Here is a 20,671-nt window from a genome sequence, read left to right as displayed (position 1 = left end):
GCTTCTCTCTAGAGAAAACACAGCCCAACCAGAGCCTTGACTTTAACGTCTGATCTCCAGAACCACAGCATGAACTTGTGTGGTCATGAGATTTGTGTGATTTGTCCCGGCAGCCTTGGGAAACTGGTACAGATGGACGTGGATTCCAGGGCCGGGGCCCTGCCCCTCCCTGCCCAGCACACCCAGCCCCTAGTCTCCCTGCTGCCCAGGCTGGATGAGAAAGGGTGGCCCCTCTGTGTTCACTCCTGAGGCTGACAGCGTGTCCTGGGCTCTGAGACGGGGCCCAGGATGTCTCGGTTGTGGCCATCTGCCCGTTGGCTCCACTGACCCACCTGGCTCAGATTGGACTTGGCCTGGAAATCTGGCTGGCTCTTGGCTGGCATCCAGTCCCCAGCTCAGGCGTCCTGGAGCCTGGGACACCTATGGGAAGCGGCTGCGGTTGGCAGGAAGCCCTGGGATGGATCCTGAATCTGCACGGCCCAGCTGTGGGACCTTGAGCTCCAGCCTCACATCCCAGCTGCAGCCTTTCCTACCTCAGGTGGGCTGTGACAGGGCACCTTAGCCAGCTAAGCATGACGCCCCCTCCTGCTCAGAGCCTGTGGGTGCCAGGAGAAAGCCCTCTGTGGGCTGCTGGGGGTGGTGTTTGCGGTGGGTGCTGGCAGTGGGCTGCTCTGTCCCTGTATTGGCCCCTCACCAGCTTCTAAAGCTGCAGGGGCACGCTCAGCTCCCGCGCCTTTGGGCAGGGCAGGTGAGAGCCCAGGGGAGTCTGGCTGGGCTTTCTGCTTCCTCAGGGGCAAGGATGAGGGACCCAGCTGCTGGCAGGGCCCAGGACCCTGGGAGAAGACAGGAACCCAAGGCCGGGGCAGGTCCTATAGCCAGTGGCTTCAGACTGCACGCCCAGAGGTGGTGTGGGTGGGGAGGGGTGGGGATCTGTCACACAGACCTGTGCAGGGCTTTAAGGCAGCTGTGTGCAGGGAGCATTTGGCGAACTCAGGTTACATCACCCAGCGTTTCTAAGTCGGGTGTGGTTAATGAGGTTTGTTTGGATCGTGAGGGTCTCAGGCTGGCTCAGGTGGGGCATGTGCTATGTTCACACACACAGATGGCAAGTGAAGAGTGGGGTCACGAGAAGGGTCCTGATGGCCACAGCTCCCATTTACCCAGAACGTGCTCTCTGCCAGGCATGGGGCTGTAAGCCCCGACCCGTGGCACCCCGGTGGAGCCTCACTGCAGCCCACAGGGAGGGCTCTCCTGGACTCCCGCTTAACAGAGCTGAGTGGGAGGTGAAGGCATTCCCAGGGCCATGGAGCTGGGGAGGGCTGGACCTGAGATTCCAAGCAGGCAGCCCGAGCCCTGCACTGTGCTCCAGCGGGGCTGTAGGCGTGCGTGTTTGTGCACACACGATTGCATGTGTGAGTGCGAAATGCAGGTAACAGAGGGACCCCAAATCACTAGCTTCCACACAGGAGAAATTTATTCCCCTCCCAGGTAAGGGGACCCTGAGGTAGGCAGTGCCTTCCGTCGGCAGCGAGCTGGGCCCCTCTGGCCGTGCTGCCCTGATGCCTGGTGCTGCCTCACGGTGCAAAGTGGTTGCTGAGCTCCACTCATCACTTCAGCCAACAGGAAGGAGGAAGGGGAAGGAGAAAGACGTGACCCCTCCATCTAAGGCATTTGCTTCGAGACCCCCAGGTAGGCATTGCGGGTTTTTTTATTGAGGGAAAGGAGAGAGTAGTTAGCGGAGCCCCCCGTGCCCGCTGGGATGAACTTGGCAGGCCGGGCAGCACTCTGGGCTTCCTGGTGCATGGAGTGTAGAACTGGTGGGATCCAGGGGTTCTTTAAGTCTCGCTCTGTACTTCTCAGAAGGGGAAACTGAGACCCAAGTGAGTGGCTGAGCTGTGACCCAGGCTGGGCCTCTGCCTGCCATCCCAGGACCGTGGTGAAGGCAGAGCTTGGAGCAGTCACCAGCCCCGCCAGAGGAGCCCCTGGGGACCTCCCAGAATAGGCCATCTACCCGCCTGGCTCTGCTACCCAGTCCTGCTTCCTGCAGGAAGCTGCAGGCCCATTCTTCCCCCTCCCTGGCACAGGGTAGCCTGTCCGCCACCCCCAGGCCCCTCCGTGACACCGATCAGGCTTCGGGCCTGGGGGCTGGAATCTAGAGTGCTGCCAGGATGAGGCTGGAAAAATTCCATCTCATCTGCTCCTCTCCTCTCAACAACTCCACGCGTCTCCTGCTCTAGCCCGCAGCGCCCCAGGCCTGTCTCTCTTAGGGGCGACGACACCCTCCCTCCAAAGCCTCTTCCCTCCGGACAGTGGGGAGGCTGCCCTGAGGAAGGGCAGGGCGTGCCCATGTGGCCACTGGCAGATGGAGGGATTCCCACGGCAGAAAGTAAAGGGTAAGGATTGGTCGTGGGGGCCCCCAGGCATGTGGTGGGTGTCGTCTCTGCCTGGCTGGGCTGGTGGGCACCCCCACCCCCATGAGGGCTGCAGGTCCTGGGGCATGGTGCCCACGTGCTGCCGTTCTGATGCTCACAGGGGGTGGGGAGAGGAGGCAACTGGGCAAGGGGGCCTATGATGGCCGGATCGCCCGACACTCCGAGTTCATTCTCCAAAGCTGGCGCAGGGGCAGGAGGGGGAGGTACCAGACAGAGTGCTGGCCAGGCCGGGGGTGAGTCAGGTGGGCTCGGGGTAGGGAGAGGCAGTGGGTCAAGGTCTCTTGGGGCTGGGAAGGGCTGTGGTCAGGGTCTCCGGGGGTGAGGAGGGCCATGAGTCAGGGTCTCCCGGGGGTGGGGAGGGCCGTGGTCAGGGTCTTTCGGGGGTGGGGAGGGCCGTGGTCAGGGTCTCCTGGGGTGGGTCAGGGTCTCCCAGCCTCTATTGCACCAAGGCCGGCGAGGAGGATGAGCAGGAAGGCCGTGCCCACAGTTTTGGAGCTGTCCAGGGGGCCGCCCGCCCCCTTGTCCAGTGGGTCCTGGACTCGGGAGCTCTGCCAGGGCGGGACGTTGCACAGGCTGGACTGGCAGCAGGTCATGGTCATCTGGGTCCCCTCGACCGTCTTGGTGAAGGGCTGGCAGCTGTCTGCACACCAGGTGGAGTGGGTGGTCAGGAGGCCTGACTCTGGGGAGGGGAGTGGGGAACAGGGGCTGAGGCTGGGCAGGGCCTCCGAGGTGGCTCTGCAGGGCTCTGTTAGGGCCCTCGGCTTTCCCACCGCCTGAGGGTGCATGTGCTGGGGCTCCACACCCACTTACCCGTGTTCCCATGGGCAATGAGGGTGGTGCAGGTGTGGCCATGCCTGCAGTTCTGCGTCAGGTTACAGCGCTCGTCCCTGGGCAGGGACTGGCAGGTGTAGCACCGCAGCAGCACTGTGGACGAGCCAGGCTCAGGCCAAGGCTGGGTCCCCTGGGTCTCCTCCCACACCCCTGTCCACCTCGTCATTCTCAGCTGTGCCCCCAAAGCCTAGCCTGCTGAGACTTCGGTACCCGCTGTTCAGATGGGCTGGTGACCCCAGCTTGGCCCTGGGAGCTGTGCATGTGCGTGAGCCTGTGTGTTCAGGGGTGAGGGATTTCAGGCTAGGAAGGGTGAACTTTCCGTCATCACTCAGCTCCTGTGACAGTTCTGCCCAGGCTCCTGCTGTGGGATGGAAAACCTGGCAGTGAGTCTGACTCAGTCCTGCCTCCAGGAGCACCGGGCCTGGCAGAAGAGGACCTCACAGCGGACACCGCGTGAGTGTGTGGGTTGGGGCTTGGGCTGAGGGCAGGCCTGGGGGCCCTGGGGGCGGGTGTGGGCTGGGTGTGGTGGGGCGTGCTGGGAGCCCCGGCTTGAGGGGCCGGCAGTGGGTTGGATGTGGCAATCTGCTCTGCTTCGTTCTTCAGATGGGAGACAGCAGAGGGTGGCCCCACTGCGTAGGGGGCGTGCGAGGGGGCGCTGAGGGTGGGCTCTCACTGGCCCCATGCTGCTCTGCCTTCAGCGCTTCCCTGGCTCCCCAGCCTGCAGCAGCCAGTCCAGCCCTCCCCGGCACAGGGCGGCCCACCCTGCTGCTCTCTCTGCCCCACCAAACTGAACCCAACCCTGGGGCGCCTGCACCTGCTGTCTCCACGCTGGGCCCCACTCAGCCCTTCTCTGCCTGGTGAACTGTTTAACCTCTACATCCTGGCACCGCTCACCCTCCCAGTTGGTGGCTTCTTCCCCTGTTCCCGACTCTGGAAGGCAACTGAGTGTCATGGTGACTGGGAGAAGTGAGGGGTGCGCTGAGTGTCCCCCACTCTGCTGGAGGCAAGCTCACAGCAGGGCTTTGGCCTGTTGGCCTCCACCACAGCCCCACCCAGAACGCTCCAGGCAGAGCAGGGCCCTGGGGTTGGGTGGCCGTACCTCTGTCCCTGCCACCAGGGAGCCTGTTGCTCTCCTCTTCCACCTCGTCCTCATCTTCCTCGTCGTAGCCATCTGGCCTGTAGTCCTCCTCCTCCTCCTGCTCTGCCTGCCCTCTCCCTGGCCGTGCGAAAATGCTTGTAAGCCTCAGCTATCCCAGATCCTTGGGATACCGGCTCTGGGCAAGTGTCGCGCCCCCTACTCCTTGGCCCCCCCACCCCCTCAGGCCCCAGGGCAGCCTACCTGGTGTCACCTCTGGCCCCCGCACACCCTACTCACTGTCCTGCAGCCAAGCGTTCCCTGGCATTGGCGTTACAACAGCAGCTGCTGTGGGCTGGCGCTTTATGATAGCCCCTCCTCACACCCCACGTAAATAGGGCCACAGATGTTTGGGGACTCTCAGGGGCCCAGGCCAGCTTCCATCCATGCCCCTCTGGCCTCGGGGCTCCAGCCTCATCCCCTCCTTCTCCCTAAGCCCCTGCTGGGGGTCTCTGGAGGTCCCTGTGCTCCGGGACTGCGCCCGCTGCCCCCCACCACAGGGTTACCCTTTGCTCCGTACCTGGCTGCCCGCATAGCAGCAGGACAAGCAGGACAGCTCCGAGCGCCTTCATCTTGCCGGACGCTGCTGTGTCCCTCACTCTGAGTCCTTCTGTAGGGCTCTGGAGCTGCGGTAAGTGGGATGAAGGGCATTGCCGGGGGCTTCCCAGTGGCCCCCACCAGCTCCAGCCTCAAACAATGGGCCTCACACTGGTCCCCAGCTCCAGGCGCCAGGCCAGGGACTGTCGTTTCCCTCCAGGACCTCTGGGGCCAGAGGGGAAGGAGAAGTCATTGTGGCTGGCCTTGGAGCGTCCTGTGCACCTGTACTGCGGCGGCTGAAGGTGGTGCTGGCCACAGGAGCTGCTGGCCCTGCCCTGGCTTGCTGCTCAGTGCCTCGGCCCTGCAGGGCAGGACAGGGAGTCTCGCCTCAGATTGGGCCATGCCTGACACCCCCTAACCCCATGTCTGGGCTCCACAGCCACAGGAGCTTGGGTCCCAGACCCTCTATTTGCCAGTCACTGGCCAAGCATCTTCATCCCAGAGCCAGCATCCCACCCGGGCCCCTTAAAGAGTGTTTAAATAAAAACACAGTCAACGCCCTCAAGCTAAGCCTGTGTGTTCACCTCCTCCTTACCCCACTCAGCAGTGTGCTTGCTGGGCCTGAGGCCTCCTGGCTGCCCCTCACTTCCACCTCCAGACTTTGCCCCTGCTGTTCTCTCTGTCTGTAGTGCTGTTCCTGCTTGTGTCCTGTGGAGAGCTTTCCGGAGCTGCTGAGCCTGCTCCCTCGGCCTCCAGCTGGGAAAGCCATCAGACTCACCTGCCTTCTGGCCTTGTGTGAGACAAGGCTGCCCTGGGAGAGGCTTGGCACCCCCAGACCTCTCCCTGAACCACCCCCTCCACCAAAGCGGATGCAGATCCCCTAGGGGAGGATGCAGAGGGTAGAGTCCAGGCTCTGAGCCGCCCCTCTCCCCAGTGCAGCAGAGGGGTGGGGCAGCGGGAGCCAGGGTCAAGCCTGCACATCTGTGTGCTTTGGAGCTTGGGCCATCCACACCCCTCTGGCCTGGGGGCTCCAGCCTCATCCCCTCCTTCTCCCTGGAGGTCCCTGTACTCTGGGACTGCGCTCGCCTTCCGAGACCTCAGTTTCCCCGACTTTCAACGGGTGGGGTGGGGCATTTAAGACCGGGTTCTTCCTTCCCCCGGCTCTGGGTCCTGGACTAGCCCCTTGGGTTTCCCGGGCTTCAGTTCCTTCGTGGGATGAGGTGACTTGCTGGGCTTAGGACAGCGCCTGAGGCTGGGAATACCTGTCTCTGATGTCTCAGCCACCGCGTCAAACATCTCTCCTTCATTCATCTCGAACCTGTCATTCTTTCCACTCTACGGGCACCCACCCAGGGTCCAGCCCTTCCCAGTCCAAGGCTGCAAGGCCACTTCCAAGCCAGGGTCGCCCATAGCGGTGTTCATGCGGACACACCCCGCAGGCCCCATTCTCTTCACACCTGGTGCCATTCCCCCCAGCCCAGCCCCACCCGTCTGCCTGTGGTCTCACCCCAATCTGCCTCCCAGCACCTTCTTGCTCTCAGCCCGCCTATCCCACTGCCCCGCCTCCCTATGGACTCACCTCCCCGCGGACCCGCCTCCCCTGCGCCCCCATCCAGCCCCCACTTGCCCTCTCCCTGCTTTCCCCGAGGCCTGCCCCGCCTCCCCATCGCTCCACCTCCCCATACTCCGCCTCCCCATTGCTGTGCCTCCCATTCGCCCGCCTCCCCTACGTCCTGCCTCCTTGTCACCCTGCCTCCCTTCCGGCCCGGCCGGAAGGAGTCACTGGAGGCGGCGATCCGGCCCAAAAGGAAGTAGTCCGCGGGGGCGGCGGCCCGGCCCGGCCGGAGGGAGTCAGCGGAGGCGGCGGCCTGGCCCGGCCCGGCCCGGCCCGGCCGGAGGGAGTCAGCGGAGGCGGCGGCCTGGCCCGGCCCGGCCCGGCCCGGCCGGAGGGAGTCAGCGGAGGCGGCGGTCCGGCCCGGTCCGGCCAGAAGGAGTCAACGGAGGCGGCGGCCCGGCCCGGCCCGGCCGGAGGGAGTCAGCAGAGGCCGCGGCGTGGTCAGAGCGAATTTCTTTGGAGAAGCCGTGGTGGCTTCCACGTGAGGGTGGAGGACTACGCGTATCTCTGAGGTGAGTGGCGGGGACTTGTACCCCACCGGGAATCCTCCAGACCTCCCTGCTCCTTCTCCGCGGCTCCGTGCTTTCCAGTCCTGACTTCTTTGTGGGCCTTTGGGCCCCAGTCGTCCGTGTGGGGGCGGTTGTAGGGTGCTGGCTGTGACGGTGTCCACAGCCCTGCCGGGAAGGCTGTGTCCATGTCTGACCTGCATCCAGTGTCCAGGAGTGCACAAGCCCTGAGCCATGGTGAAGTGTGGGACCTGGGTCCCTCCGAGCCCCACGGCCCTCTGAGCTGGAGTATCCTAATTTTCATTTCTACCTACAGCGTATGAGTTCCCTTTTTCTAAAACCACACCTGCATTCCTCCTCTTTTTTTTTTTTTTTAAGAGACTGAGTCTGGCTCTGTCACCCAGGCTGGAGTGCAGTGCCGCAATGTCAGCTCACTGAAAGCTTCACCTCCTGGGTTCAGGCAGTTCTGTCTCAGCCTCCTGAGTAGCTGGGACTACAGACACCCACCACGATGACGCCTGGCTAATACTTGTATTTTTAGTAGAGATGGGGTTTCACCATATTGGTCAGGCTGGTTTCAAACTCCTGACCTCAGATAATCCGCCCAACTAGACCTCCCAAAGTGCTGGGATTGCAGGCGTGAGCCACCTTGCCTGGCAAATTGCATTTTCCTAATGAATTGAGGACGTAATCTCTTACCTGTTTTTCGATTTTATGTCTGCAGAATTGTCTGGTCAGTTTCTAGATTGGATTTTTCTGCTATTTGTAGTGTTTTTCTGTGTGTGTGTACACGTTGGTCTCACCATTTCAGATTCTTCTGAGTTCGTGGGCCTATCTGCTCCGAGCTGGCTTAGAGTTGAAGGAGGAGTAGCTGCCCGTGCTGGAGGCTGGAGCCTGGAGTGTGCAGTATCCCCTCGCCTCGCTGTTGCAGTTGGTGGCGGTGACGGAGACTACAGTACAGCTGGAAAGGTAAAAAGATGGTGGGATAGGTTCGCCATCCTGGCCCGCACAGCCTGAGGCATGGGGGACGGCTTGCGGGTGCCCTGCCATGGGCAGTGGGCACTATCCAGGGTGTCACTGCTGGTGTTGCGGCGGCTGGTTGGGGGGTTATTTGAGGCGCCACTGCCCGCATAGGGGAGAGGGTTGGGGGCCCTTTCCTGGGATGTGCTGCCCATTGCTGGGGGCTGGGATGGGGCCTGTCCCAAGCGGTACTGTCAGCAGAAATGGGGTATCTTGTGGGCACTGTCCAGGGATGTACTGCCCTAGGTGGGGGGTGAGTTGGAGGAGCTATCAGGTCTGGGATGGGTTGGTGGCACTGTGGGGTGCAACACTGCCAGCGGTGAGGGATAGGTTGGGGTGTTATCAGCTGTTACATTGCCCCCAGTGGGTGGGGGGTGTGGTATCCAGGACATCATTGCCTGTGTCTGGGAGCTGTGTGGGGGCACTATCCAAGGCTGCATTGCCCACATGGGGAGCAGGTTGGGGGCACTATCTGGGGCTGCAGTGCTGGCGGTGGAGGATGGGTTAGGGTTCTGGTGGGGTGGAGAGGTGGTGTTAAAGGCACCATGGGGACTACACTGAGACAGAGGTTGGGGGCTTGTTGGGAGAGCTACACAGGTTTGGACTGCCTGTGGAGGTGGGTAGAGGGTTGGTGGGGGAACTGTGGGGGCCGGATACACAGCCTGAGTGGTGGAGAGGTGGCGGGTGGGTCAGGTGCTCCCAGGGATCTGCACTGCCTGGCAAAGAGTGGGTGAGTGTGCTATTTCAGGCTGCGTGGGTTGTGACAGGGGCAGGTTGGGTGCACTATCGGGCTACCTGAGCTGTCCATGGTGGTACTTCCCAAGGTGGAGAGGGAGTTTGGAGTGCTCTCTGTGGCTGCACTGCCCAAGGCAGGGGGTTGGTTGGGGGCTCTATCCAGGGCCGCACTGTTCCCGACGGGGAGTGAGTTAGGGCAGCCACTATTCAGGGTTGCAGTGCCCGCAGTGGGGGGTGGTTTGGGTGCCATATGGGGGCATCACTGCCTGCGGTGGGGGTCTGCTTGGGGACCCTATCTGTGGCTACACTGCCCACCCCAGGGAGCCTGTTGGGATGCTATCCCAGGCTGTGCTGCCCATGGCAGGGGGTTGGTTTGTGGGTGCCATCGAGTGCTGCAGTGTCTAAGGCAGGGGCAGGTTAGGGGCTGCCATCATGTGCTACACTGCTGGTGGTGGGGGATGGGGTGTTGGCACTATCTTGGGGCTACACTGCTGGTGGTGGGGGATGGGGTTTTGACACTATCCTGGGGCTACACTGCCGGTGGCAGCGGATCAGGGGGCTCTGTCGGAAGCTGCCCTACCAGTGGCAGGCGATGGAGGTTTCAGTGACAGCGGTGGTCTCTGAGAGAGGAGTGGTCCTGCTCTCCCCGGACTCTAAACTCTAAAGGACCATCTCCTCCTGCGTGGTGGGCACATGTTTCTGTGAAAATTCTGATCACAGCAGGGCACCCAGACCCATCATGGTTCCCAGGCCTGAGCCCTCACATTCTGTGCTGCAGAGCCTGCCAGGGATGCCCAGGCATGCAGCAGCAGACACCACGGGGTGACAGGGCCCCGTGGGTGGAGGTCTCAGGAGTGGGAACCAGCACATTGGTGGGGAGGGCTGGCTGGGTCTGAGTTTCTGCTGCTCCTGCTTCCCGAGCACAGCCTGGGTGGTCCCAGTGGTTCCTGTGGAGCAGGAAGCCCAGGCACCATCGTGTCTCCAGTCTCCACTCCCTAGCCAGTTTGGGCCAGAAAGAGATGCTGTGGACTGTGGAGGGTGGGTGTGAGTGCCTTCACTGAAACTGGCCTGTGCCACCCAGCGGCCATCAGGACAAGGTGGGGGTCTAACACTACCACTCTCTGTGTCCCGTTCTAGGCTTTTCCGGCTTTGCCTGCCCAGCTGCTCCATGCCAGGAGAAGGCAGAGCCATCTGCTGCATGCTGGAGGCTGGAGCCTGTGGCACCACGGCTCGCCTCGCTGCGGTGGGTGGCAGCGACGGAGACTGCAGAGCGTCGGAGAGGTAGGAGCGTGGCTGGCTGCCACCAGGGCAGGGACAGGGGTGCAGAGGTGGCCAGGTGGCAGCCTCTGAGGCGGCCTCAGTCCCTGGGTCTCCCCCTGCTGGTTACTGCAGGCAGAGCTGGGGCTGCCGCCGCTTCTGCCGCGTCGTGTGCAGGTGGCAGCTACGGTTGAGCCCGTGGCAGAGGGTGGCAGTGCCTGTTCCCGCCCTCCTCCTTTTCCACCCTGGTTCAGGGTGCTGGTCACAGGTGCTGAGTACCCTACAGCCACTGAGATGGGGCTGGATGCCAGTTCCAGTCCTCCTCCTGCTTCGAGGCCTGATTTAGGCACCGCAGCAGGGTCTGGCCCTTGGGTCCGCGTTGCTGCTGGAGGCGGGCAGGATCCTGGGTTGCCACCACACTGCTGAATGCCATCTATAAGTGGCAGGTGCAGCAGAATGCACGGGAGACTGCAGGGCTGGTCTCAGACAGCCTGGGGGTTGCCCAAGGCACCTCCCCCTACCCTATGACCTGTGCCTCCTTGGCCCAAGCCCAGAGTGTGGGGTCGCGGGCTCTGGGCCCACTGCAGCACCCACGATGAGGCTGAGCACCGGTTTCCATCACCTTGCAGCTGTGCCGCCAACAACCTAAATTAGGCGCCGTGGTGACATCCGGTCCCGGGTTTCCTGCTGCTGGTGGGGGAGGACAGGGCCAGGGGTTGCCACTGATAGTGACTTGCACCATTTCCAGGTGGGAGCTGTAGCTGAGCCCCTGGCAGATTCTGGCAGGGCTGCTCCCCGAGGGCGTTGAGGGTCGTGGAGCGTACCGCCGTCCCACCCTAGGGTCCACTTTTCCTTGGGCCTGGCCCAGAGCACAGGTTTGCAGGCACTGGGCACTGTGCAGACACAGAGTTGTGACTGAGCGCCTCCTGCCCTCCTGCATCTGCGGGCTGACTGTGGCAGTATCTGTTCCTGGGTTCCATGCTACTGGGGCCAGTGTCCAGGGATGCCACCGCTGCTGCCCCATGGCATGTGTAGGCTGCCGCAGCAGCTGATCCCAAAGCGGAGGCTGTCAGAGCTGGTCCCAGATAGCCTGAAGGTCGCCTAGTGCACCAGCAGAGAGTGCCGTGGGCAGGCAGGGGCATTATGTTGGCTTTGAAGAGGATGTGTTTTGCCAGCTTGGCTTCTTTACTGAGAAAGCATTGCCAGGGCCCTAGAAGTCTGCAGTCCCAAGGGCTAGGAAGCCACTTGGAGACGCTGTGCCATCAGCACCCACTTGGATCTGAGGCAGGAGGCACCACAGAGAGGTGGTGAGCTCCCCGTCACCATCGGTGCTCAAGATATGACTGAGCTGTACTTCGATCAGAGGTTGCCAAGCAGCGTCCCTTGCACCAAATACAGCACCCCGATGTGCTCTGTTTGGCCATTATAGTGTGTCATAACAAATCTGAGCCAATGTTGTTGTTGTATTTCGATTTATTTATTTTACTTTAGGTGCGTACTATATCTGGCATGTCTCTCCCCTGCCCCCCCAACTGTCCCCTGTGTGTGATGCTCCTCTCCCTGAGTCCACATGTTCTCGTTGTTCAACACGCACCTATGAGTGAGAACGTACGGTGCTTGGCTTTCTGTTCTTGGGTCAGTTTGCTGAGAATGATGGTTTCCAGATTCATCCAAGTCCCTACAAAGGACACAAACTCGTCGTTTTTTATGGCTGTGTAGTATTCCATGGTGTATATATGTACCACATTTTCTTTGTCCAGTCTATCGTTGATGGGCATTTGGGTTGGTTCCAGGTCTTTGCTGTTATACACAGGGCTGCAACGAACATACGTGTGCATGTGTCTTTATAGTAGAATGATTTATAGTTCTTTGGGTATATACCCGATAGTGGGATTGCTGGGTCAAATGGAATTTCTATTTAGATCCCATTTGTCTATCCTGGCTTTTACTGCCATTGCTTTTGGTGTTTTAGTCATGAAGTCCTTGCCTATGCCTATGTCCTGGATGGTTTTGCCTACGTTTTCTTCGAGTGTTTTTATGGTGTTAGGTTTTATGTTTAAATCTTTGATCCATCTGGAGTTAATTTTAGTGTAAGGTGACAGGTAGGGGTCCAGTTTCTGCTTTCTGCACATTGCTAGCCCAGTTTCCCAACACCATTTATTAAACATGGAGTCCTTTCCCCATTGCTTGTTTTTGCTGGGTTTGTCTAAGATCAGATGGTTGTAGATGTGTGGTGTTTCTTCTGGGGTCTCTGTTCTGTTCCATTGGTCTACGTCTCTGTTTTGGTACCAGTACCATGCTGTTTTGATGGAAGAAATGGATAAATTCCTAGACACTTGTACTCTACCAAAACTAAACCAGGAGGGAGCTGAAACCCTGACTAGACCAATAACAAGGGCTGAAGTAGAGGCAGCAATCAATAGCCTACTAACTAAAAAAAGTCCAAGTCCAGGTGGGTTCACAGCCGAATTCTACTAGACGTACAAAGAGGAGCTGGTTCCATTCCTTCTGAAACTGTATCAAACGATGCAAAAGGAGGGACTTCTCCCTAACTCATTTCATGAGACCAGCATCATCCTGATACCGAAACCAGGCGGAGGCTCAACTAAAAAAGAAAACTTCAGGCCAATATCCATGATGGACATCGACACAAAAATCTTCCATAAAATACTGGCAAACAGATTGCAACAGCACATCAAGAAGTTTATCCATCATGACCAAGTAGGCTTCATCCCAGGGATGCAAGGCTGGTTCAACATACACAAATCCATAAATGTAATCCATCACATAAACGGAACCAAAGACAAAAACCACATGATTATCTCAATAGATGCAGAGAAGGCTTTTGATAAAATTCAACAAGCCTTCATGCTAAAAACTCTCAATAAACTAGGTATTGATGGAACGTATCATACAATGATAAAAGCTATATATGACAAACCTACTGCCAATATCATACTGAACGGGCAAAAGCTGGAAGAATTCCCTTTGAAATCAGGCACTAGGCAAGGATGCCCTCTCTCACCACTCCTATTCAACATAGTGTTGGAAGTTCTAGCCAGAGCAATCAGGCAAGAAAAAGAAATAAAGGGCATTCGATTAGGAAAGGAGGAAGTCAAACTGTCTCTCTTTGCAGACGACATGATTGTATATCTAGAAGACCTCATCGTCTCAGCCCAAAATCTCCTGAAACTGATAAGCAACTTCAGCAAAGTCTCAGGATACAAAATCAATGTGCAAAGATCACAAACATTCCTATATACCAATAACAGACAAACAGAGAGCCAAATCAAGAGCGAACTCCCATTCACAATTGCTACAAAGAGAATAAAATACCTAGGAATACAACTAACAAAGGATGTAAAGGACCTCTTCAAGGAGAACTACAAACCACTGCTCAACGAAATAAGAGAGGACACAGACAGATGGAGAAACAGTCCATGCTCATGGTTAGCAAGAATCAATATTGTGAAAATGGCCATACTTCCCAAAGTAATCTATAGATTCAATGCTATCCCCATCAAGCTACCAATGACCTTCTTCACAGAACTGGAAAAAACCACTTTAAACTTCATATGGAATCACAAAAGACCCTGCCCAGCCAAGACAATCCTAAGCAAAAAGAACAAAGCCAGAGGCATCACACTTCCACACTTTTTCTTTTTAAATATTGAAGCTCTCAAAATCACCTTTGGAGAAAATCACAGGCCACAGACTGTTTCTGTGATTCTGTGTTTATTTCTTCTGGGCATGTTGTTAACCTTGGCAAAATAAACTTTTACATTGATTGAAACCTGGCTTGAATACTCTTTTTATTTTTTATTTTTTTTTTGGTTTTGTGGGGTTTTATACTTTTGCTTTGCAGTCCATCAGATTGTAATAATTAGTGCTAAAGAGATGATTTAAGTACAGATACATATTGTTGTGTGCATTGATTATATTGATATTACATATTGATACAGACATTGACATATGCATACTTTTTTTTTTATGTAACTGTCTCAAATTGAGGTGAATTCAAAAAGAATAAATTCCTTCATTTTCTTTTTTTCTTTTTGAAGAAAGAAAGAAAAGAATGAAGAAGAGGAAGAAAAAGGAAGAGAAAAAGAGAGAATAGGAGTATTGCTTTCTTGCCCAGGCTAGAATGCAGTTTAGTAATGGGTATTGAAAACCTTTTTTATACCAATAATTATACTTAATGATGCAGACAGGAAGGAATAAGGGAAGAAAATGACAAACAAGCAGCCAACCAATATTTCATTTAAACCTATGAAATGCTATGTGATTACTGAGGAGTGATTTACTTCCAATTATGTAGTCACTTTTGGAATAGGTGTGAGGTGATAATGTGTGTTTTGTGTATTTGAAGTGGAGAGTTCTATAAATGTTTATTAAGTTTACTTGTTCTGGGTCTGAGTTCAAGTCCTGGATGTCCTTGTTGATTTTCTGTCTCATTGATCTATTGAATCGTTAGCTCTTCTTGTTACATTGATCCTTTTGCCATTATGTAATGTCCTTCTTTGCCTCTTTTGATCTTTGTTGCTTTAAAGTCTATTGTATCAGAGGAGAGAATTGCATCTCCTGTTTTTTATTTATTTTTACTCTCTGTTTGGTTGGTGAATCTTCCTCCTTCTGTTTGTTTTGAGTCTTTGTGTATCATTGCATGTGAGATGGGTCTGGATGCAGCATACCGATGGGTTTTGGCTTTTTATCCACTTTGAATATATATGAGTTTAATACTGCCATTTGATGCTAGCTGGCTGTTTTGCCCATTAGTTGGTGTAAATTTTTCATTGTGTTGATGCTCTTTGCTTTTTGATATATTTTTGGAAAGGCTGATATTGGTTGTTCCTTTATATGTATAGTGCTTCTTTCAGAAGCTCTTGTAAAGCAGGCCTGGTGGTGGTGAAATCTCTAAGTACTTGTTTGTTCGCAAAAGATTTAATTTTTCCTTCGCTTTTAAAGCTTAGTTTGGCTGGATATGAAATTCTGGGTTGAAAGTTCTTTTCTTTAAGGATGTTAAATATTGGTCCCCACTCTTTTCTAGCTTGTAGGGTTTCTGCTGAGAGATCTGCTGTGAGTCTGATAGGTTTCCCTTTATGGGTAACCTGACCTTTCTCTCTGACTGCCCTTAGTATTTTCTCCTTCATTTCAACCTTAATAAATCTGGCGATTATGTGCCTTGGGGTTGGTCTTCTTGAAGAATATCTTTGTGGTGTTCTCTGTATTACCTGGAGTTGAATATTACCCTGCCTTGCTAGGTTGGGAAAGTTTTCCTGAATGATATCCTGAAGAGTATTTTCCAACTTGGATTCATTCTCTTCGTCACATTCAGGTACACCTATCAAACGTAAATTAGGTCTTTTCACAGTCCCATATATCCTAGACTTTGCTCATTCCTTTTTATCCTTTTTTCTCCAATCTTGTCTTCTCGTTTCATTTCATTAAGCTGTTCCCTGACATCTGATATCCTTTCTTCTGCTTGATCAATTCGACTGTTTAAACTTGTGCATACTTCGTGAAGTTCTCTTGTTGTGTTTTTCAACTCCATCAATTCACTTATATTCCTCTCTAAATTGTCCATTCTTGTTAGCATTTCGTCAAACCTTTTTTCAAGGTTCTTACTTCCTTTACATTGGGTTAGAACAAGTTCTTTTAATTCACAGAAGTTTCTTATCACCCACCTTTTGAAACCTGCTTCTGTTATTGGAACACACTCGTTCTCCATTAAGCCTTGTTCCGTTGCTGATGAGGAACTGTGATCCCCTGTAGAGGGAGAGCATTCTGATTTTGAGTATTCTCTGCCTTTTTAGGCTGGTTTCTTCCCTTCATTATATATTTATCCCTCTGTCGTCTTTGTAATTACCGACTTTCTAAGTAGGTCTCTGAGCAGACGTCCAACTTGTTGATTCCCAGCACCGAAATCTGAGCAGTCCACCACACTGGCCAAAACAGCAGTGTTAAGATTGATGGTGCTTTTCTGCCCGGGAATCTCCGAACTCTGCACCAGGAACTGCCGCGCTGAGGCACCAGCAAAACCACCGCGCCGGCCACAAGAGTCGCTCTGGCGAGCCGTGGGGCTCCTCCGCTGGGAATCTCTTAGTCCGTGGGCAACAAAAATTTGTCTGAAAGTGTGGCGTCCTCTCGTTCTCTGTGCTTTCACTGGGAGCTACGTGCCCGAGCTGCTAGTGATCAGCCATCTTGGATCTCTCTCCCATTGTCAATACTCTTTTAGTTTACAATTTCTGTGGTCTTAATGTATCCTTCAAAAGGTATGTGTTGGAACTCTAATCCTTAACACAGCAGTGTTGGGAGCTGCAGCCTAATGGAGGTGTTTAGGTCAAAAAGGAAAACTGATAAAGGAGAGGCTAAATTATTTATCTATTCTGCATGTCCCACACATGGGTGGTATCTACTACCCTGTAGTAGATGAGGGGGATGTTATTTTTTATATACATTAAAAAAGTTACATCTTATATAAGTATAAAGAAGGCTTGAAGGATTGCGTTTACTCTTTGTCACTCTGCTGTCATGCGAGCACATCATATCCATCCTCTCTCCCTTTCAGCATCTTCCATGTGAGGTTGTAGTAAGAATGCCCTTGCCGGAGGCCTCTTGATTTTGGACTAACAAGCCTGCAGAGCTGTGAGAGAATACGTTTCTGTTCTTTATAAATGACCTAGGTTCAGGTACTCTGTTATGGCAATAGAACATTCCCAACTGGAGTTCTTCAGCACACCCAGTCCATCCCCTGACTGGACCCCAAATCTGTGCAGTCTTACCTGCCTTCATATCAGAAGCCCACAGCTAACACAGAGGGCTTCAGCCCTGCCCTGCCTGACTTTCTAGGAAACCCCCCTCTCCACCCATCCTGATCAGGACACCATCTGAAGGTTCATCCTCATCATTTTATAAAGAAAAATTTGTCTGACAGAGAGGTTCTGGTTAGGAGGCCAGCTCCCACATCACAGGGTGATGGCAATTTGGATGGGACCAAGATAAGACAGTGCTGTCCTGGAACTGGTCATCTGATAAAAGCGGCTCCAGAAAGTATAGTGATGGACCCCTCAGAGGGTTTCTGCTCTTTTGTCTGCAGGTTCCTGGTGAGAGGAGCTATTGGCCACTAGGGTGTCTTTGTGTGTGTGTGTGTCAGTGTCAGAGTGGTGTGTGTTTCCTTGGCTTGATTTCTTTCAGCATGCAGCCCACTGTTGCACTGAATGTATCTCACTATTTCCTGAAACTCAATGCATTCAGCTGGCTTAAGGGTCCTGGGGCCTCGCTGTATCATATTTGCACAATACTAGTGTCTGTGCAGACTGTACACTGGAGTTCAGTTGTAAGACCCTTTTGCTCCCTTACCCTGATCCTGTAATAGAAAAGTCATTTCATTCAATGGAACAGCAACCCAGATCTATTGGAGAGATGGTCTAGTCTGCCATACATTGTAGCAGTAGCCAGTGATTTGGACTTTGTGGCATAGATGGAAATTTCCAGGTTTTCTAGGTGGTGGGCAGAGGCCTGACTTTTTAAGAAACTACCCTACTGCACCCCTGCCAATGAGGACAATGCTTGAGGACATTCCTGTCAATGTTAAATAGAAGAGATCAGTTTCTTGATGGAGAATTTCAGGTAACAAAGACAGTTGTTGTATATCAAGGTGTTGGTGCTTGGGCTGAGACAGGTCTAGATAGCACTGTCTGAAAAGGGGCTCAAGGAAGTAGCCGTGAGAGGCCCCTGGGATGTTTTCTGCTCTCCTCTCTGCAAATGCCCTGGAGGGAGATCCTTGTAGTCACTGTGGGGGCTGTGTGTGTGTGTTCATCACTTGTTTCTGTTTTTCTGCGTGAAGTCTGCAGACTTGCCAAAAGTACCTTGATGTTTTCGGAAAGCAGAGCCGATGAGCACACTCCAGGGCCTGAGGCCTCAATTGTGTGGTATTTGCTGAGGACTGGTGTGTACCTGCAGACCGTGTGATGGGGTTCAGGGCCAAGGAACACTAGTTTCTGTGCCCTGTTTCTGTGTTAAAAAGACATTTCATTCAACTGGATAACAGGCCAAGTCTAGTGGAGAAAAGGTCTACTCTGCCATAGGATGGGGCAGCAGCCTGCAGTTGAGAACACTGTTGTGTGTCTGGAAATTTCCAGAGCCTCCAGTTGCTGGTAGAAGGCCAGAAGGTAGGGCACATTTGTCTGCAGATCAGCAGAGGGGTTCTGCTCATCCCGACGTGATCTTGGCCACGTGCGGACTCTTGAGTTTGCAAGGTTGGATGTCCTGACTGACACTACCGGAGGAGGACATAAGAGGCTAAGGGTGACACAACTGTAGGCTGTGCAGATGATGCACAGGGAGCTTCCTTGATGCCTGTGACAAGAGGAAAGATTGAAATGCTTGGGGGTGGGAAGAGGCAACAAAAGCCTGATCAAGAAGTGTGCGATTTTCTATAATAAAATCCTTTTTGAAGGAATACACAGTAGTTTTTTGAAAAATCTGTTAAAATAAAGGTCATCAGAAGATCTCTTTCCTAAACCTTTCCTCTACCAGAAATATCTCTAGAGATACAAAGTCCTTTCTCCCTTCTTGCTTTTGTTGGCATCCAAAGCTAATCTGTTCCTTATCCAGATTGCATGCACCTGTGCCTTTTGGGGCCACTTGTGCATTCGTTCTTCCTTCTCTTCTAACCTCAAAAATGTGTTTTCTCTGTTGGCTCTTTCCCTTTAACATAGAAGTATCCTCATGCTTTTGTTGAATCTTGGAATGAAAGGCTTTCTTTACCACGTATCTCCCTTGAACCACTGCTGCATCTCTCTTCTCAGCCAAATACTTGGGAAGAGAAGCTCTCAGTTTGTGTCATTGCTTTCTCACCTCCAGTTCACTACTTTCCCCACTGCCTGACATCCGGCTCACTCACACACGTGCACAAGCCCAATCACTAAGTTGCCATAACTGATTTGTAGCTTTCCTGCCCTCCTGGCAAAATTTGACTCTGTGAATTGGGATAATTTATACTGAGTATCTGTTGACCAGGTACTACGCTAGGTGCTTCTGTTACAGAAATGAAAAGCAGACATTCTCTCCTTTCTAATGACTGACAAGAACAGCTGTTCCTGATCATACGCAGCTCCCTTTGACTCCGAGTGCTCACGTTTGCAAGCTTTACTTAATGCCGTGTAAATCACCCTATTCTCCAGGTCTTCTTTCTTTCCAGTTCTCCTTACTATACACAACTTCTCAAGGCAGTCACTTCCACACCCATGGCTTCAGTGGCTTTCTCTATTCTCTGGGGACAATAGAATTTTAAATGTTTTGTTTCATGTATTAGCTTTATTTTATGCAAGACGTCTCATATGCTATAACCATAGATTGATAGTTATTCCATGAAAGTAATAAATGAAAACTGGTGATATTTTTAGCATGTAAATTTTAGGAAATTTCCCCAGTTAGTCTTAATGGTTTGATTTAGTATGTGTGTTATTTTTGAGAACATATGTTGGGATGTCACAAATGGACTTGGCCTGCAGAGATTTGTATTCAACTTTTGACCAGAGGGTTCCATTTTAGTGTGACACTGAGAGTAAAAAACTATCTGTTCCTCCTTTCCTATTTCTCTTCCCACATTCTCTACCAGGAGGAAGACACCGCTATGTGCCCAGTCTTCCCCGGCAGAGCCTGAGCAGCTGTGTTTCTCCTCTATTTTCCCTCTTCTTTCACATCTCATGACCAAGCACTTCCTAGTCTGTCTCCCAAATGATCACAAACTTTGTCCTCCACTTTTGTCACTGCCAGTGCCTTTGGCATTACTCTTCCTTTAGATAAAGTCTCTTAATTGGTCTCGTTGCTTCCTTCAATTCTTCTTTATTATCCAGACCACTCCCCACACATCTGGCAGAGACTCCTCACCCTTGTATGGTTCAATGACTCAAATTCTCAGCATAAAATTAAAACCACCCCAGCATCAAATTCAGGGTCAAATAGAGGTGGGTTTGTGTCTCAGGTTCATACACTGTCTAGCACTCAGAAAACGGGAACTCCTGAAGCCTTTGTTTGTATATCTGCCTACACTCACTGAGAGTTCGTACTGTTTTACACATACAGTGTCTGGCATGTAGAAGGAACTTAATCAATGTTGAACGAAGGGGAGGCATTTTAAAATCCACGTGAAAAAAAGGTTGTTCTGGCCGGAGCAGTATTCACACCTGTAATCCTAGCACTTTGGGAAGCCAAGGCAGGTGGATCACTTGAGGTCAGGAATTCGAGGTCAGCCTCACCAATATGGTGAAACCCCATGTCTACTGAAAATATAAAAATTAGCCAAGTGCAGTGGCGGGCTACTGTAATCCCGGCTACTTGGGAGGCTGAGGCACTTGAATGAGAATCACTTGAACTTGGGAGGCAGAAGTTGCAGTGAGCCAAGATTGTACCACTGTCTGGGCGATGGAGCGAGACTCTGTCTCAAAAGATAAAAAATAAGTTGTTCTTTTAAAAATATGCTAATCTACAATGTCAATTCTCCAAGCTTGACTTTTGCCTTTACTTTCTGATATGGTTTGGCCATGTCCCCACCGACATCTCATCTTGAATTGTAATCCCCATAAGCCCCACATATCGA

The 20,671-nt window shown here is 53.3% G+C and overlaps 2 protein-coding genes across 7 annotated transcripts in view; one reads left to right on the top strand and one right to left on the bottom strand.

Annotated features, from left to right (window-relative positions):
• Positions 1 to 1,437: 1,437 nt before the first annotated feature.
• Positions 1,438 to 6,557, bottom strand: GPIHBP1 (glycosylphosphatidylinositol anchored high density lipoprotein binding protein 1). 6 transcript variants are annotated; one of them, XM_064384148.1, is made up of 6 exons: positions 6,198 to 6,404; positions 5,531 to 5,691; positions 4,919 to 5,024; positions 4,363 to 4,479; positions 3,243 to 3,356; positions 1,440 to 3,072 (listed from the first exon to the last, which is right to left on the bottom strand). In XM_064384148.1, exons 1-6 carry the CDS (start codon positions 6,244 to 6,246, stop codon positions 2,852 to 2,854), a joined length of 768 nt encoding a protein of 255 aa, XP_064240218.1. In that variant the 5' UTR covers positions 6,247 to 6,404; the 3' UTR covers positions 1,440 to 2,851. The 6 variants fall into 6 exon arrangements, with proteins under 6 accessions (XP_064240219.1, XP_064240218.1, XP_012316659.2 ...); XM_012461236.3 differs by having other exon boundaries at positions 1,441 to 3,111; positions 6,198 to 6,403; XM_064384149.1 differs by lacking the exon at positions 3,243 to 3,356 and having other exon boundaries at positions 1,438 to 3,111; positions 6,198 to 6,416.
• Positions 6,558 to 7,945: 1,388 nt separating this feature from the next.
• Positions 7,946 to 20,671, top strand: part of LY6H (lymphocyte antigen 6 family member H) — an 88,524-nt gene continuing 75,798 nt past the window's right edge. Inside the window, exons 1-2 of the mRNA XM_064384673.1 lie at positions 7,946 to 8,025; positions 9,949 to 10,092. Coding sequence (XP_064240743.1) covers positions 9,980 to 10,092 — 113 coding nt within the window. The 5' untranslated portion in view covers positions 7,946 to 8,025; positions 9,949 to 9,979. The remainder of the gene's footprint in view (positions 8,026 to 9,948; positions 10,093 to 20,671) is intronic.

The sequence above is a fragment of the Aotus nancymaae genome, unplaced genomic scaffold (genome assembly GCF_030222135.1).
Source record: "Aotus nancymaae isolate 86718 unplaced genomic scaffold, 86718_ANA_hifiasm-v0.15.2.pri h1tg000036l, whole genome shotgun sequence".
NCBI classification, from domain to species: domain Eukaryota; kingdom Metazoa; phylum Chordata; class Mammalia; order Primates; family Aotidae; genus Aotus; species Aotus nancymaae.
This window is presented reverse-complemented; position numbering and strand designations above follow the sequence as displayed.